Here is a 14,631-nt window from a genome sequence, read left to right as displayed (position 1 = left end):
TAATGTCGCCTCGTTATGCTCTTTTGACACATTTTGATTTACCGATCGCAAAGGTCTTCAAAAAGAAGTCGAGAGTGCGTCGGCCGGGAATCGAACCCGGATTAACCCCTTCACAGGAGCAAACCTAAAAACTGCAGCAATTTAGTGAGTTCTGATAGCATACTTCTACTGAATTGGCATTTAAAATAGTTAAGAGTTTTCCTTAAACAAAAGTCCATAGTTTCGTATCGCAAACAATTGTGTATATTGCCGTTGGATTGATGAACACTTTTCACTCTTATTTTCTTATTATTAAACATCAGTAACTGTTGGTCCGTGGACCGCCATCCAGATTGATCCACGCTATGATTCGCACACTTTTTAAGGTCCGATCCAATGAAGAGGTTTCATTATCGATCGGACCTCTTCGGCGAATGGTACCTTTATTCGAAGCATGACTGCGCAGCTTATTAGCATCCCCTTACAAAGTAGCAGTTGCGTCGGGTGCTCGATTGTGGCATTCGCCTGCCGCGCCAAGTCTGCCGCATCTCTCGAGCATCAACCACTGTGATTAACGAAACGGTTTCCACACTATCCTCGCCGGAGACGCATCACCCCAACGGGGGAAAGAATACCTTTTAATTAGGGTACATTACCGTTGCCGCGGGCGCCACCGATGAGTGGGATGGGGGCTAGTGACCCAAACAATGAAATGAAAATAATTTACAAAAAAGCAACACTGATGAAACTCGGGCCCACTCGGATCGGAATCGGTTCCGTGGCAGGGATCTACCGTACCAAACACCACTGGGGGGCAGTTTATTCGCGAGCCTTGACGGCCTTCGGCCAACCATATGGTCCTCGCGAATCGGTTCGGTTGTCACTTTTGCGCATGCTGCTCGCGTGTGGTGCTGCTGGTCGCGCATGTGACGCCGACGACGGCCCTGACGGCTTCGATCGGACGATCGGAGAACTTGCAACCCCTACGGTGTTCGTGTCCTACAAAGCCGGCCCGGCCCAAAAAATCACCGCAGCGATACACCGAGCATACTAATTCTGGTCCGTGGCCGGACCAGCCCGGTAGGTTTCGTTTTATCGCTGAAGGAAGTGAGAGTATCAATTAGGGTCGACGATCGCTGGGATCGTGGGGGTTTTGGGGATCGAATATCGCAGACACAGGTGTAGGGTTACCAAGAGTTGTTGGCTGATTCCCAATTTCCACTGGTTCTTTGCCGAGGTAACGAAGTCAAGAAACCGTCAGCATCCCTTGCGAGATCCTTGCGTTCTGAACCTTTGCAGACCTGAGCTGACAGTGTGCCTGACGCTAGTGACCAAAAATGTAAACAAAAGAAAGGTCAATAATAATGATCGATTAATAAAAACATGAATCAAGCGTGGTTCACCTTGAACTGGAACTGGTCCGCGAAGGGTGCCGTCCCTTTCTGGCTGCCCCAGCTCAGGTCCGGTGCGCTCTGTACGCACACCGCACCGCTTCGGTGGTGTGCGCCTTACGCAATAAGGTCTGCCGTGAGTTTCACTCTTGCCGGCTTCTGCTTCTTCGCCTACTGCTACTTCTTCTGCGGCGGGCCGATCGGGAGCGCGAATCAATGCTCAACCATAGTACCGTTGCCGTTCGGGAGGGGGGTGGCGGTCCACCGGCGGGTTGAAGAGATTGTCCACACGGCCAGAAATGGTTAGGTCGCGCAGGTCGGGAGGGTCCCTGTCGAGTCTACCTCGAAATGTGGCCCGAAGGTGCCACTACCTTCGGCGACCTCACGGGGGCTGCAGCGACCCGTCGGAGCTGTCAGTTGTTGGGATTACTTTGTCCGTCTTGTCCGGGGCGCCCCCCCCCACCGACGCTCCGCGTGGCCGTCATCGTTAAGTACATCGTTTTGGTCGCGCGCCGCAAAACGACTCCGGCAGAGGGGCCGCGAATTAAAGCGTAATTATGAATCGCTTTGCCACAATTTGCCTGCGCGACTGATGAGCGACATAATTCATGGGAATGCACCGTCCCCCCGTTCGATACGGACAACGGGAAGTCCCCGTCTAACCACCGTTTGCGGCCGTTTTTCATTTTGGACTTTCAATTACAGATTATTCCGGTGGCAAAGCCGATAATTCGAAGCGGAAGCAGTTGGACACTACAGGCGTTTGACGTGCTGGAGTTATGCGAGACCCTGCGCTGAGGAGCAGCCATGCACCCCGAAGGTACGGTGGACATGGAGGAACTTGAAGTTCTGTCCGCGACCCCCAGGGATCCGAGACAAGCGAGGCTCGCCCGTTCCACCAGTGAGTGCAGAGGTGACGCAAGGTGAGTGAAGTGACCGACCGTCTTAACCTCACCCCGCAAAAGGGTGTTCCCGCGCGTGTCTGTGTGTGGTGGGGGGCGCCGTGCCCATGTATCGTCGGTTCGGAGGCGCGGGCCGAGAGTTACGAATCGACAAAAAAGTGCGTCCCAAGTCGGGTGTGTCGGCCAGTGGCCGGGAGTGTCGTCGCCCCGTCGGTAAAACAGAGATCCAACCGGTCACCGGACACCGGGCATGGCACCACGAATTATTCTCGCCCGGCGGTGGACGCTGGTGCTGGTGGTGAAGTGGCACGTGGTCCAGGTGTTGCTGGTGTTGCTCCTGTTCCAAACCGCCGGCCAGCATCGGGCGGCCGGCCTGACGCCGACCGTGCCGACCACCGGCCAGACGAAGCTCATGCTGAAGGAGAGCCTCCTGATACCGTCGATGGACCCGGAGAAGGAGGCCAAGGCGATGTACGAGAAGGCGCTGCAGCAGTACGGCGTGTACGGCAAGACGCTAAAGGAGATCTGCAAGCCGTGGATCGCGCGCGGCTGCCAGTGCAGCGGCACCAAGGAGGAGGTGGCCCTCGCTTGCCGCGGCCTCGGCCTAGACGCCGTCCCGGCCGATCTGCCGACGGAGCTCGTCAAACTGTGAGTAGCCAGAGTCCCCGCCAGAGCCTTATCAAACAATTATCGATTGCGTGCCAGGAACTCGTTCGGGATATTTGGACCACCGGATGGCCAGGAGATCAAAGATAGGACCGATCCGTGGTAGTGGGGAACTTATCTCCCTGGAAATGTCCGTCTGACATGAACCTGTCTTGTAGCGAGCCAGTGTATTCTGGACTTCGACTTTGGGAGCAGGACGAACCGTAGTCCGACTCGGACTCGGTTGGGCAACGTGGACCAAGTGGAACCAGGTGAACCAGGGAATTCCCACAAAACTATCATCACCCCAAATGGTGCCGTGTCTGACACGGCGGCACCATGGCACAGACTATTCTGGGACTCGAGCGAAGCCAACCGCTCCTCAGGTGTGACACTGCGGTTCTCTGCGGTTGTTTTTCCAAGACTCATTTATTTCTCTTCTCCACACTCTTCCAATGCACCGGCGTCTAATCCAGGCCGGAGCTACGGACCGATGTAAAAACAACGATGCAATGAACTCATTTTTCATAATACACCCAGGCGGGGCAGGGGTCCGACCAAGGGGGTGTTTCCCCCAAAAACCCACGAGAAGGGACCTCGGTAATGTCACTGGCCGTCGCGTCACCAGCGCGGGGCGTTAGTAGGTGACTATTTTTAAAAACGCCAAACGAGACACAATACACCAGTGCGCGGTGCCGTTACCGCGGATCAGCTGCAGCCGGACGTAATGCGTAGGGGAGACGTACTGAAAGAGGGAGATCTGGTCAGAGGTCTGAGCGTTGGAGTTGCAAACGATACCGCCAGACGTGAACCGTTCTTTGACTCGGCGTCTTTGGTGCTCCAGAGTTTGGGGCGAATTGTTAACGTACTTTGGTACAGAAGTAACATGTTCGTATTTTTAGTACCTATTTTGCATGTGATATCAGTACAATACAATTAAGATTGGATGAAAACAAGTTAGTTGAAAATTAGCGGGCGGTGTTCTTATGACATAGACAAGATTAGATCACTAAATCCAGCTGTCAAAATCACGCTTCAGAAGTTCTATTTTTAACCCTTGCTTCGGCTAAGCAAATGCTTTATTTATTAATTCGGCTTTGAATAAAATCGGTCGCATTTTAACTTTGCTGATGAAGATGATCGAATCTTGAACGACTAAATCAAGCAGATGCTCCGCCAATCTCTCGATCATCGCTGTGTATTTTTAGTTTCTTTGCTCATTTCCTTTTGCGATCGACAAGCATTTCATGAGCATGAGTTCCTTTATTGAACCAAAAGTTCTCAACGATTCCACTCCCTAATGTATAATGTCATGATATCCAAAAGTTGACTAAACTTCCTCGGTAGCCATTACGCGCATGGCGGACATGGCGATTTATTTGAAAGCAAAATAATTATTTTCTTCACCTCAATTGATTTTCTTCACTTCCTGAAGGGCTGGCTAGGGTCTACGCCCATGGGAACCGTCCTACGCCCGGCTGTGGGAAATAAGTTATCATGTTTAGGGCACGATCGTTAGGCCGATACGGTTGGTGGGAATAAAAAGTCCGATCGACCGGCCAATTGGCCACGTTCGTCTCGGCCGCCAGTTGGAGTGTAAAAACGCCAAACGCGTTTCATCGGAACAGGTTTCGCGGAAAGGTGAGATCGGTCATCTCATAGATGGTTCATGTTTTTCTAAACCGTCCCGCCCGAGTAGAGCATCGCGTTGTTGGCAGAAAAGGACAGCCCCTAACGATGGTTTCAGTGAGACTTTTTCTTGCCTACTCCACGCCTCAGATGGGTGGTTACATGGTATCACTTAAGGTGGTTCCCAAAATGGGCACGCATTTCATGGCACGGCATCAGTGCTCCGGGGCGGGCCTGTTAGGAAAACTGGCCAGCGCAATCACGGAGTAAATCCTTTTTGCATCGGCCCACCTTAACTTTCCACAGCCCAGCGTGTTGTTTTTTCAGCGCCGCCGTTGCGTGGCGAACGGGTTTCACCATTAATTAGATACAATAAAGTTGTAAATAAATCAATTTATAATTTCGATTAATATGTTGCATCGCCGATAAGCTTGACCGCGAGGCGCGATCATTCGCCGATCGTCTTGGAGCATGAATTTTCTGCCCGTGTGTTTTTTCGTCCGTGTCCGTCTCATGCTTGTCGGTGCAACCGATGCATTCCAAGGATTGTTGCATTCCACGGCACGTGTATGTGAGTTCCCGTGCTAGAGTGGGTTTGCTCTTCCCGGCAGCCAACCCCTATCAACAGCCCTACCGGGGCGTCTAATCGAAGGCAAATGCACTTATGCAATCCGGTCTGGCGGCAAGGTGACGAGCACATTGGCGTTCCTCGGGCCGAACTGACAGCTCACGCATCACCTTGCACCACGCCCGGTCACGAGCCCGTTGCACCCAGTTTTATGATTGACAGCTGGAAGGCTCCAGACATTAAGCTGCCCGTGACAGCGTGTCACGATTAACGCCGGAATGCCGGCCGCCGGTGGGCAACCGAGGTCCACCGATTGAACACCGAATCGATCGGCATCGACCCGAATGCAATCGGCTGAAGTTGACAGCGACCCTTTCGGGCGGTTAACCATTAAGAAAGCCTTCTGGGCCTTCTGGGTCCAGGGGAACCGCTGGGTGTTCAGAATTGTGACAACCCGTCGGTCGAACGAACCCTCGAATCCGTCGGTCCGGTCTCGGGTGTCCAATTTCGGGAAAGCGATCCGGGACCGGAGCCGTGGAACTGCGGAGCAGCGATCGATGGCAGCGTACGAAAACGATCCTCTGCGTGTCCTGTCTCGTGGCGGACGTCTGTTAAACGGGTTTTCGGTTGGTGGCTTAAGTGGAGTGCCTTTAATAAGGGCCACTGCCAGGAGCCTACGAGGGGTGGGAAGGGCGGCGGGGGAACAGTGGCGCTTAATTGCAGGCATGACATTTAATTGACTGTTAAACGTGGTATGATTTATGCAGCAGGATTTGGTTGTTGTTTTGCCAATTTTGTTTTTTAGTCCATCATAAGCTTTACGGACGGACAGGTCTTTTGTGGCGGCGAATCAATTGCCTCGAACTGGGTACATTCACCGGAAGAAGTTAACTAAAATAAATCCTTTGAACAAGTAAACAATCTCTTTATTAATACTGCATTCAGTACACATTTATTGGCAAACAGCTCATCTTCCATTTTGAGTGTTTTTGAGCTTAAATAGGGAATGATGAATTGAAGAATGATAAATTTCAAATGAAATTATTTTTATTATAACCAACCAATAAGTAGCAGATAGCCTAGCAAGCACTAAATCCCAACTGTGAGGAACATTGTGTCAGTTCTTGAAGTTCTGATCAATTCTAAAGTATTTAAATTATTTCTTCAAACGTTGTTTAATTTTGTTCGGCAAATTGTCACTCTAATCAATAAACTTGTTTGAATATTTGTCTTTTACAAACAATAATATAATTAAACCAGTAGTTGTTGGAGGTCTTGTGTTAAATATCGCTCCATCAAATAATGGCAAAATAGCGTCTTCACCACATATTGGCCCACCTATTACGATCAGTTCGCGTGAATAAAGCCAAAAGTAAATAAATTATTTCTAGCCTTTGTCGAAAACCGTATCCAAAAAAAACACGATCACTCGACTGGATTACATGTTTCGACCGTTTTTTTTGCCCATTTGTCACCTAATCCCCATCAGCCGAAACCTGCGCCGAGACTTTCGGTCGGATATTGCAGATTAAAATGATTTGTCGAAATGGATTACGAGTCACCGACGCTCCGTTTCGGCGGCCACTTTTGCGATCGGGACGCACCGTGCGAAAAGATGCGATGCACTTCACAGCTGGCTTCGGGTGGCGTTCGTAACTCAAGCACTGCAACCGCCCTGGTGACCCCCGTGAGCACAAATCGTGACGAAAAAGCACGCAAAAAAAAGACACGAAAAATATTATTTACGATTACTGCCGTGTGACAGATTTTGATGCTGGCTGAGGCCGGCCAAAAGCAAAAGGATGCAAAAAGGCAGATTGTCTCTTCTTTGCCTCTCTTTCTGGCTCTCTCTCTCTCTCTTGTTCGTTCGGTCGCTTCTATCTCCCCTTCCGGCGCGTCATATCTCTCGCCCGTAACAACCGTGTCGTCGGGCTGGTGAACGATCATCATTATGGGGGCTGGGACATGTCATTACCGAAATCCGTTTCGAAACCCGCCCGCCACATACACGATCGGTGCATTTTGGGCGGTGTCTCCAGCCCGGAGTCCGCCTGGGGGTCACGGGAATTTATTCCGCCACCAGACGGCGTCAGACGATGTGACGTGTGACGCGACAATTTGCTGCGCCCCGGGGGCGCACACTCAATATTATAAATATGTTTTAATGTGCACAATAATTGCATCCAGAGTGCACAATAAAGCGCTAAATTATGGGCGTCGCCAGGGAAGCGCTACTTCCTTGCGGTGCGTCGCCGACGTCGCGCGGCCGATGCCGGCCCGATGTGACCGAATAATAAAGAAAGCCACGTTAAATTACGTGATTATTAATTTTATCTGAGTTTTTGTTTTCCACCTTCGCTGGTGCGTGTTTCGTGCGTCTGGGTCGTGTTCCGGTTGGAGTCGCGGCTTGCCATTTTGTGTCCACCGATGCCAGCTGCACCGATGAACCTATGGATCGGTGCACTTTGGCCTGCGACTGGAGGAGAGTGATTCTATAAATTATGTGCAATTATTATTAATGGAAAAATCCGTTTTCGGGCTCCGGCAGCATTTATGGTCAACTTTCATTAATTTGCCAGTGCTTAATGACACTTTGGTCGAGGGCACCCAAGCAAGTGATGCGCCCATGTATTTGTATACCACCGTATGGGCGAGCATTTATTTTCCAACTTTTAATTTTTTATCGCCCCTGTCGGTCGGCGAAAGGACCCCAGACGAACAGCGGACGAAGAAGAAGCAAACCAACCGACCAGACCATGCCAGGGAAGGATGCAATTAGGCGACATTCGGTGCGATTTACGGCCCAAGTTTAGCAAATAAGCGATCCGGTTACCACACACTCCACCCCGCTGATGGTGGTGTTTAATTTTTATTTACCTTCGTTTTGGCCCTTCCACTCAACTGGCTGGCTGGCCATCAACGGGCGCCGTTTTGTTTTAATCATATTTCTGATTGGCTGATTGATTTATTTAACGACCCACCCAAATGGAGCTCGGCCGCCCGACCGGCTAGCCGCGGAGGTCCCTGGTTCCGTTTCCGTCGTTTGGGGCCAATAAAAGCACAATAAAGAAAACGAAGTTGTGTTTTCTTACACACTCGGCCAAGATACTGATTTATTGTCATGTGCGTCTGGATCGCGACGCCTGTTTCGGGGAGTGCATTATAATTGGCGAAGGCGAAGATTATAAATTTTTGTCCCGCCCGGTCCCGGGTCCCGGGCGGCTGAGTGCTAACCTTCACATCCGGCGCCGGTGGTGGTATTAAGGTGATTGAAGATCCATGCTCCCATTGCCCCATTGGGGGACGGTTAATTGCAAATGTGGTGCTTTGCGAACGCCCAAACGGTCTCCACTGGTCCCGGTCGCTCCAACGTTAAGCCTTAAGCCATCCATTCTGATAATCGGAACGGCTAATGTCCTGTTTGTTGTCCATCTGTGATCCGACAGCTTGGTATTTGGTGAGTTGAGCCGAACCAAATGCGGATCTAATGGAGGAACTTAGTCATAACCAGATGCGAGTAGGGCAAAGAGAAAGAAACCAAGAGAAAAAACCTTTTAAAGCCAATAAATCGAAGCGAAGTATCGGAGCCAATAAATTGCACAAAAAATGGCCCATTAAGCCGATTCCGCTGGTCCGGCCGCGACGATTGACTGCTTTCGCGCGCCTGAAATGGTGGCGTCCGTGGTGCTATTGATTTCAGTTTTATTGCTAATAACCCGTTTCGTGTTCACATTCAAACACTGTGAACGAAAAAGGAAGCGGCCAAAAAGGAGTCATTGCTGTGCGAACATCATCGCACCGTTTCGCAGAGCTCCGTGTGTTTTTATGACTCTCTTCGCTTGGCCGTTGTTCGAAGCCGAACGAACGAATTATGATGTTTTTCTTCGGCAGTTTATTGGCAGATTTGGAGCAACAGCTCCCAGCTGGCCCACCGTGACCCGGCATCCGGCGAGTACTCGCGAAACAACGGATGATCCTTCCCAACATACGGGGCCGGCGGCCGCAAGAGCGATCCGTGTCTGGCGTCTGACGTTTCCCAAACGTCAACAAGTTTCCAGACACACCGATCCCGGCGTTCCGATTGCTCCCCGCTTTGTTGCGCGGGTTTCCTCGCGTGTGTGGCCCCGAGGACTGATGGGACAAAAGAATTAAATAGCTCCAATTGCCGTGACACATCGTAAACTTCTTCTCCCGGATTAGGAGTTTTCATGCAGACGGACTATGGCGACGAGAAAGAACGGGCTGACCCACAACATAGTGTTGTGGAGAGCGCTGGTTCTCAGTTTCGTTTAATTGACGTATCAGTATCCGTCGAAGGAATGCGGGACAAATTAAAACTACAACCCCACCGTGCAAGCTTTATTCAGATAGTTTCCAATTTAATGACCACATCGTCCCGGAGACTCCTAGGTCTGCTGGTCGGGGCGCCGGCGGCTGACGGATTGTAATCAAAAACTCAAACTCCAAAAACCGAAGCCCCGGGGAATAATCAAAACTGTGTTTTTACGGTCCATCACTCCCATCGCTTCACACTGTTGACGGTGTCGGGCTGCGTGCCGAGGGTTACCAGACGACATCCTGGCCAGAGCAGCGCCGGAAACAGGGCTACGAAACTAATTCGGTGCTCCGGATGAGCTGCAAGCTCTCCTAACCTAATTACGTAACGCTTGTACCGAGTTCTGTGGACTGTGTCGGCTTCGGACTCGGAAATGTAGGTTAATTTCCTTTTGTACACTTGCATCCCGTGGTTGGTCCCGACGCTCGCACAGCCAACGGTCAAATGGAGACTTTCCTCGAAAGGAGGACACACCGGAGTGGATGCTACTAGCGAGCTGGCTGCTCCACTGTCGCCTCGATGTCTTTACGAGTTTTAAAGAAACTTGCGAAAGAAATCTCTTCTGAAACACGCTCTCTCTTTCTCTCTCTCTCTCTGTCTCGCTCTCGGTCGATCTGAACCCTCAGGAGAAGTGCCAAGAAACGATTCATTGAAATCGATTTCGTACTAAAGCTTCCAATCTGTACGAAAGACTGTTGCATCGGGATGCGTCGGCACCGTGGTCCACCAGTGTAAAGTGGAACAGTGTGGGGATGGCGGGGTTTTACAGCGGCGGTGGGCGTCAGTAAGTTTCCAGCAAATCCGCCTGGGAAGAAGATATTGGAACGGAGCACGGATCTGGACCGGCAGAAGCTGCAAATGAAGCTGCATCGCCACGAAACCTCGACACCCATCTCCCCGGATACATAAAACCCGATGAAATATAACACTAAAACGCACATAAAAGTTTAATAACAAATGCGATGTCCTGCGGGTCCTGGTGGTGGTCGCCGTGATCGAAGTTTTTCCTTCTTCTCCGAGGGCTGTCCTTGGGCACAGGTCCACAGGTTCGGTTCGGTCGGACGACAATGCTGCGATGCGACAACGTGTGTGGTGACAATGATACCAGAGTTGGCCAGTAGCAGACGACGAGATGATGTTATTGGACGGTGTCGATAAGGAAGCATTCGCTTTGGTCAGGGGCCACCCGGCTCCTAGCTTATTGCACCCATTTTTTTTGCCCATCTCTTCCCACCTATCGGGCGGAGGACGAAACAATATAAACGGAAACTTCAGCACAATTGCTTATCGAACGTTCGCCGGGAACGGCTCCCAAATGGGGACTCCCGGTTGGGACGTTAAATTTAAAATTACACCGAGCGGCCAGTAGCCTGCGAGAGCACGGCTGGCTAAGCCAAGGCGTCCGGCGATTAACGGAGCGATAAAACGAATGTGAGACAGTACACGAGTACTTACACTAGTTTTTATGCGATTTTCTCAATGTACTCGACGACAAATGGCCGTTTCCTGGGGATGTTCTCGGTTTCTCGGGTGATTTTTATTGGGCGATGATGCGTTTTGTTGATTTCCTGGCCTCATAAACAGAGTTGTTGATTGTACGGAGATTTTTAGTACTGCTTGGTGCGCTATGAGTGTGATCCCGACCATTCGAGCAGTTTCGAGCAGTTCGTTGACCCACGTGACGATACGATTTTTAGTGGCGAAATGTGATGAAGCGGATCATAACAGTGTGATATTTATGCTCACAATGTATTAATATACTGAAATCTGATACGATCGATCTTGTTTTCCACCAAAAACGGGGCAATTGTGTCACAAAAACTAGTCTTCCCAGGAGCGTAGATAACGTAGATTCAAACTTTCAAAAAAAACTTTTCCCAGTTTTTCGAAGGACTCTTTGATTGTTTCGCTCGGTCAGCTGCCTTCTTTTCCTTTTTTTCTGAAAATCAGTTGCAGCGAATGAGATGAAAGATGAAACTTTGGCCATCGTCAAGGAGCAGCATGTCGCGTCGAAGCATTTCGAATGTCGATATCTTTGTTTACGGGCTGCGTACATTTGCCACCCAGAAGTTTCCCAGAAGTTGCAAAGCCTGATGGCACTCCACGATAAAAGTCTGCCAAAACCGAAGCCCGAAAAAGCAAAAGCGGGAGCATTAATGCACTCCCATTTGCTTTAGGTCTAGACGATCGGAACACAGACCGGTGAGCCGGCCAGATTATGAACGGCAGACGGTAAAACATTAACATTAATGCCTCCATCAGCGGGTTTGGTGTTTTTTTGTTTTCGGGACGCCTCGTGAGACCCACAACACATGTAAATTTTTATGTTTGGATTCTGTCTCGCCCGAAAAGAGCGCTCCCCTCACCGATTGTAATGGCCGCCGGAAAGTCCTGTGGAAAAACTCGCGACCAAACAAACACAGAAACACACGTTATCCCTTTGCGGGCATCGCAGTCGTCGCAGCTCATATTGAATGCATCGAGACGCGTTCGGAGCGCAAAATCGACAATAAAAACTCCCGGAATCGCCCATCGAGCGCTGCTAATCATCGGTCATAATCTGCTTGTCTTGGCCACATAAAACCCGTCTGGCTCATCAATTCAATTAGCCCGCTCAGATCAGGGGGGCGGGCCGCAAAAGTGGCAACTCGTTCGGCACGCTCAAATCACCGAGATCGCACCATTCCACGTGACACCCGCGTTTGAGTGGTGTCTGCTTTTCGGCAGCAGAACGCCGCGATGATGCACCAGAGTCTGAAGAAAGTCGTTGGCGCGCGCAAACTTTTAATTATCGCACCCGCAAGCAAATCACGCTAAGTCACGGAGATTATCTGCCCAAGATTTCTGCGTACACAATCCCCTTTGAAGGGCGTCGTAGATTTGAACCCCTTTTTCGTTTTTCTTTGGCTGGGAATTGGGCGAAGTGCCACCAAAACAAAATGCACCCCAAACACGATCGAAGGATAACGGATGGGCGGCGGTCCGTTCGCTTTCACTGAGGCCGCGTCTGGGCCGCGCATAAATTTACCGTCGATCCCGACGATGCTTCAATGCTTGAGACCGGTAGTAAATTGTACGGACCGCGACATGGCCTCAGTCGGGCTTCGGACAGCGGCAAAGGGAGTTACCGGCAACGAACTGTGCCCCGCGCTGGGAGCCTCCCTTTCGGTGGCCGTCCTGGCCGAATCCTGAATTTATGTCGTTTAATTTGTAATTAAGACATGAGCAATATATCGTCGGGGCTTGGTGGAGTTCGTTTACCCGGCGCCTACCCGGACCGGGCCACGATGGTCCGAGGAAGTCCAAAGCCAACCGGCCCGGGACCGGTCAGAGCGATCGCAGGAAGATAATAAAACACTATTTACATTCACTGCGCCCGCCGAAACCCGTTCGATTATGATGGGCGGCCGTTGTTCCGTTTTCCATCGGGTGAGCTTATGTTAATTGGTTGTTCCCAGTCTACCGAAAGCGGGCAATAATTTCGTTTTATTTTTAAACAGCACGAAAACATGTTGTAATGTCGACCCTAAGCGATTCGGCGTTGCGTTAAGAAGGAGCAAAACATGGCGCACCATTTATCTCTCCCTTTTCGAGTGCGTCGTTTCGGTTGCGTGTTGGGTGCTGTGATAAAATGAATCTTGATTTCATTTGAACACTCGCGATAGCCTTGCTGACAAATTTGCACCGTTCGATTAATGTTGGCGTAAACGTAATGATGGCCACGGCATGATGGAACCTGTTGATTCGGTTGCTGCAAAAGCTTTAAACTTTAAAACACTAATGCTAGCGTGCCTAGGCACCGTTCAGACGAGGACGAATCCGTTAATTGCGGGAAGGCCACCGAACCTGTTTGCAATCGAGCCGCGAGCAGCGAAGAGATTAAAACGTTCGAGCTTCTTTCGTTCGTCGGGGTCGTGCGTAGGTGCGCTTACCACATTACGTTTATGATATATCGTTAATTAAATCACATCAAATGATTCTGCATTAACAGCGCCACCGTGCCATTAAATCGGGGCTCAGTTTAATTTCCAGAGGAGATTTCTTTAACGAGCCCCAATTACCTCAAACGTACGCATTCAATACCAATCCCGGTCCCGGCGATGGGAAAAATAAATAAATACATTTTATTTGAACAACTTTCCGTTATTGCCAGACGCACTTTCGGTGCCAACTTCTTTATTGCATTTATTGCCCTGCCATCCGGCTAGCCAACATGCACCATCAATGGCCCCCGTAGCGCCGGATGTGCCTTTGCGGATCGGAAAGGGCGTTGATTTGTGGCCTCCCGGCTGCTGCTATGGTGCGGAACGATTTGCTTCTGATTTAGGAGCTCAGCTTTATTGCCATCCGGCTTACACTGCAGCCCGCCTAATGCATCATTTAGTGCATTGCTAATGCGCCGATGGCCAGCCGGGCCAAGAGTTGTTAAATTTGTCCCAATTCCGCACGGAACGGGGCGAGCAGATCGATTACCTCTTCTCGCAAGACCAATGGAGCCAGGAATGGGTTTATTTATTTTCGCCTTTGCCGGCTTCGCCGGCTTACATGTTGGCGCACTCTGCTCCGAGGGACTGCTAAGGACACAAATACGGTTACCTTTCTGGGTCAGTCGGACCGTAGCAGACCGGCCACCATGCTGCGCACCGTGCACCGAAATAGGAAATATTTTTGCTCATTAAAAACAGAGAAACTCCGACCGAGCGATCGATCGGCCAACCGACTTGATACTCGATCTCCCGGCACGGTCGGGACCCCCCGACGGCCATAAATCCCAGCCAATCGGTCGGGCTTTCGGGTTTTTGTACACTTTTCCCACGAGCCGGCCTTTTTTTTGCGCCGGTCGTTATGCGATCGTTTCTACCGACTTTTTTTTTGTCGGACCATTTTTATCACGCCGCCGGCAGCATAACAGAGAACTGGGCATCAGCGTGCGCCGCACGAGGAACGTAGCATAACGGCGATAAAATGATAAAAATTCGTACGCCCGTCGGTCTTGTCGGCCTCGGACGATCGAGCTGACCAACTTTGTTGCTTCTCTCGAGCCGTACGGAGTGATGTTTTATTTCACTCACTCACTTTGACGGGCTTTGATGAAAAATGGCAAAATAAAATAAAATAAATGAATCATATGCTGTGGAGTCAGGAACGGCACGGCATCAAGCAAAAGGCTTGCCGCGTGTT

General features: G+C 50.5%; 1 protein-coding gene across 1 annotated transcript in view; it reads left to right on the top strand.

Moving 5' to 3' along the window:
• Positions 1 to 2,522: 2,522 nt before the first annotated feature.
• Positions 2,523 to 14,631, top strand: part of LOC131208191 (leucine-rich repeat-containing G-protein coupled receptor 5) — a 52,615-nt gene continuing 40,506 nt past the window's right edge. Inside the window, exon 1 of the mRNA XM_058200843.1 lies at positions 2,523 to 2,920. Coding sequence (XP_058056826.1) covers positions 2,523 to 2,920 — 398 coding nt within the window. The remainder of the gene's footprint in view (positions 2,921 to 14,631) is intronic.

This window comes from Anopheles bellator, chromosome 2 (genome assembly GCF_943735745.2).
Source record: "Anopheles bellator chromosome 2, idAnoBellAS_SP24_06.2, whole genome shotgun sequence".
Taxonomy (NCBI): Eukaryota; Metazoa; Arthropoda; class Insecta; order Diptera; family Culicidae; genus Anopheles; species Anopheles bellator.
The sequence above is the reverse complement of the archived record's forward strand: the minus strand, read 5'-3'. Positions and strand labels throughout refer to the sequence as shown.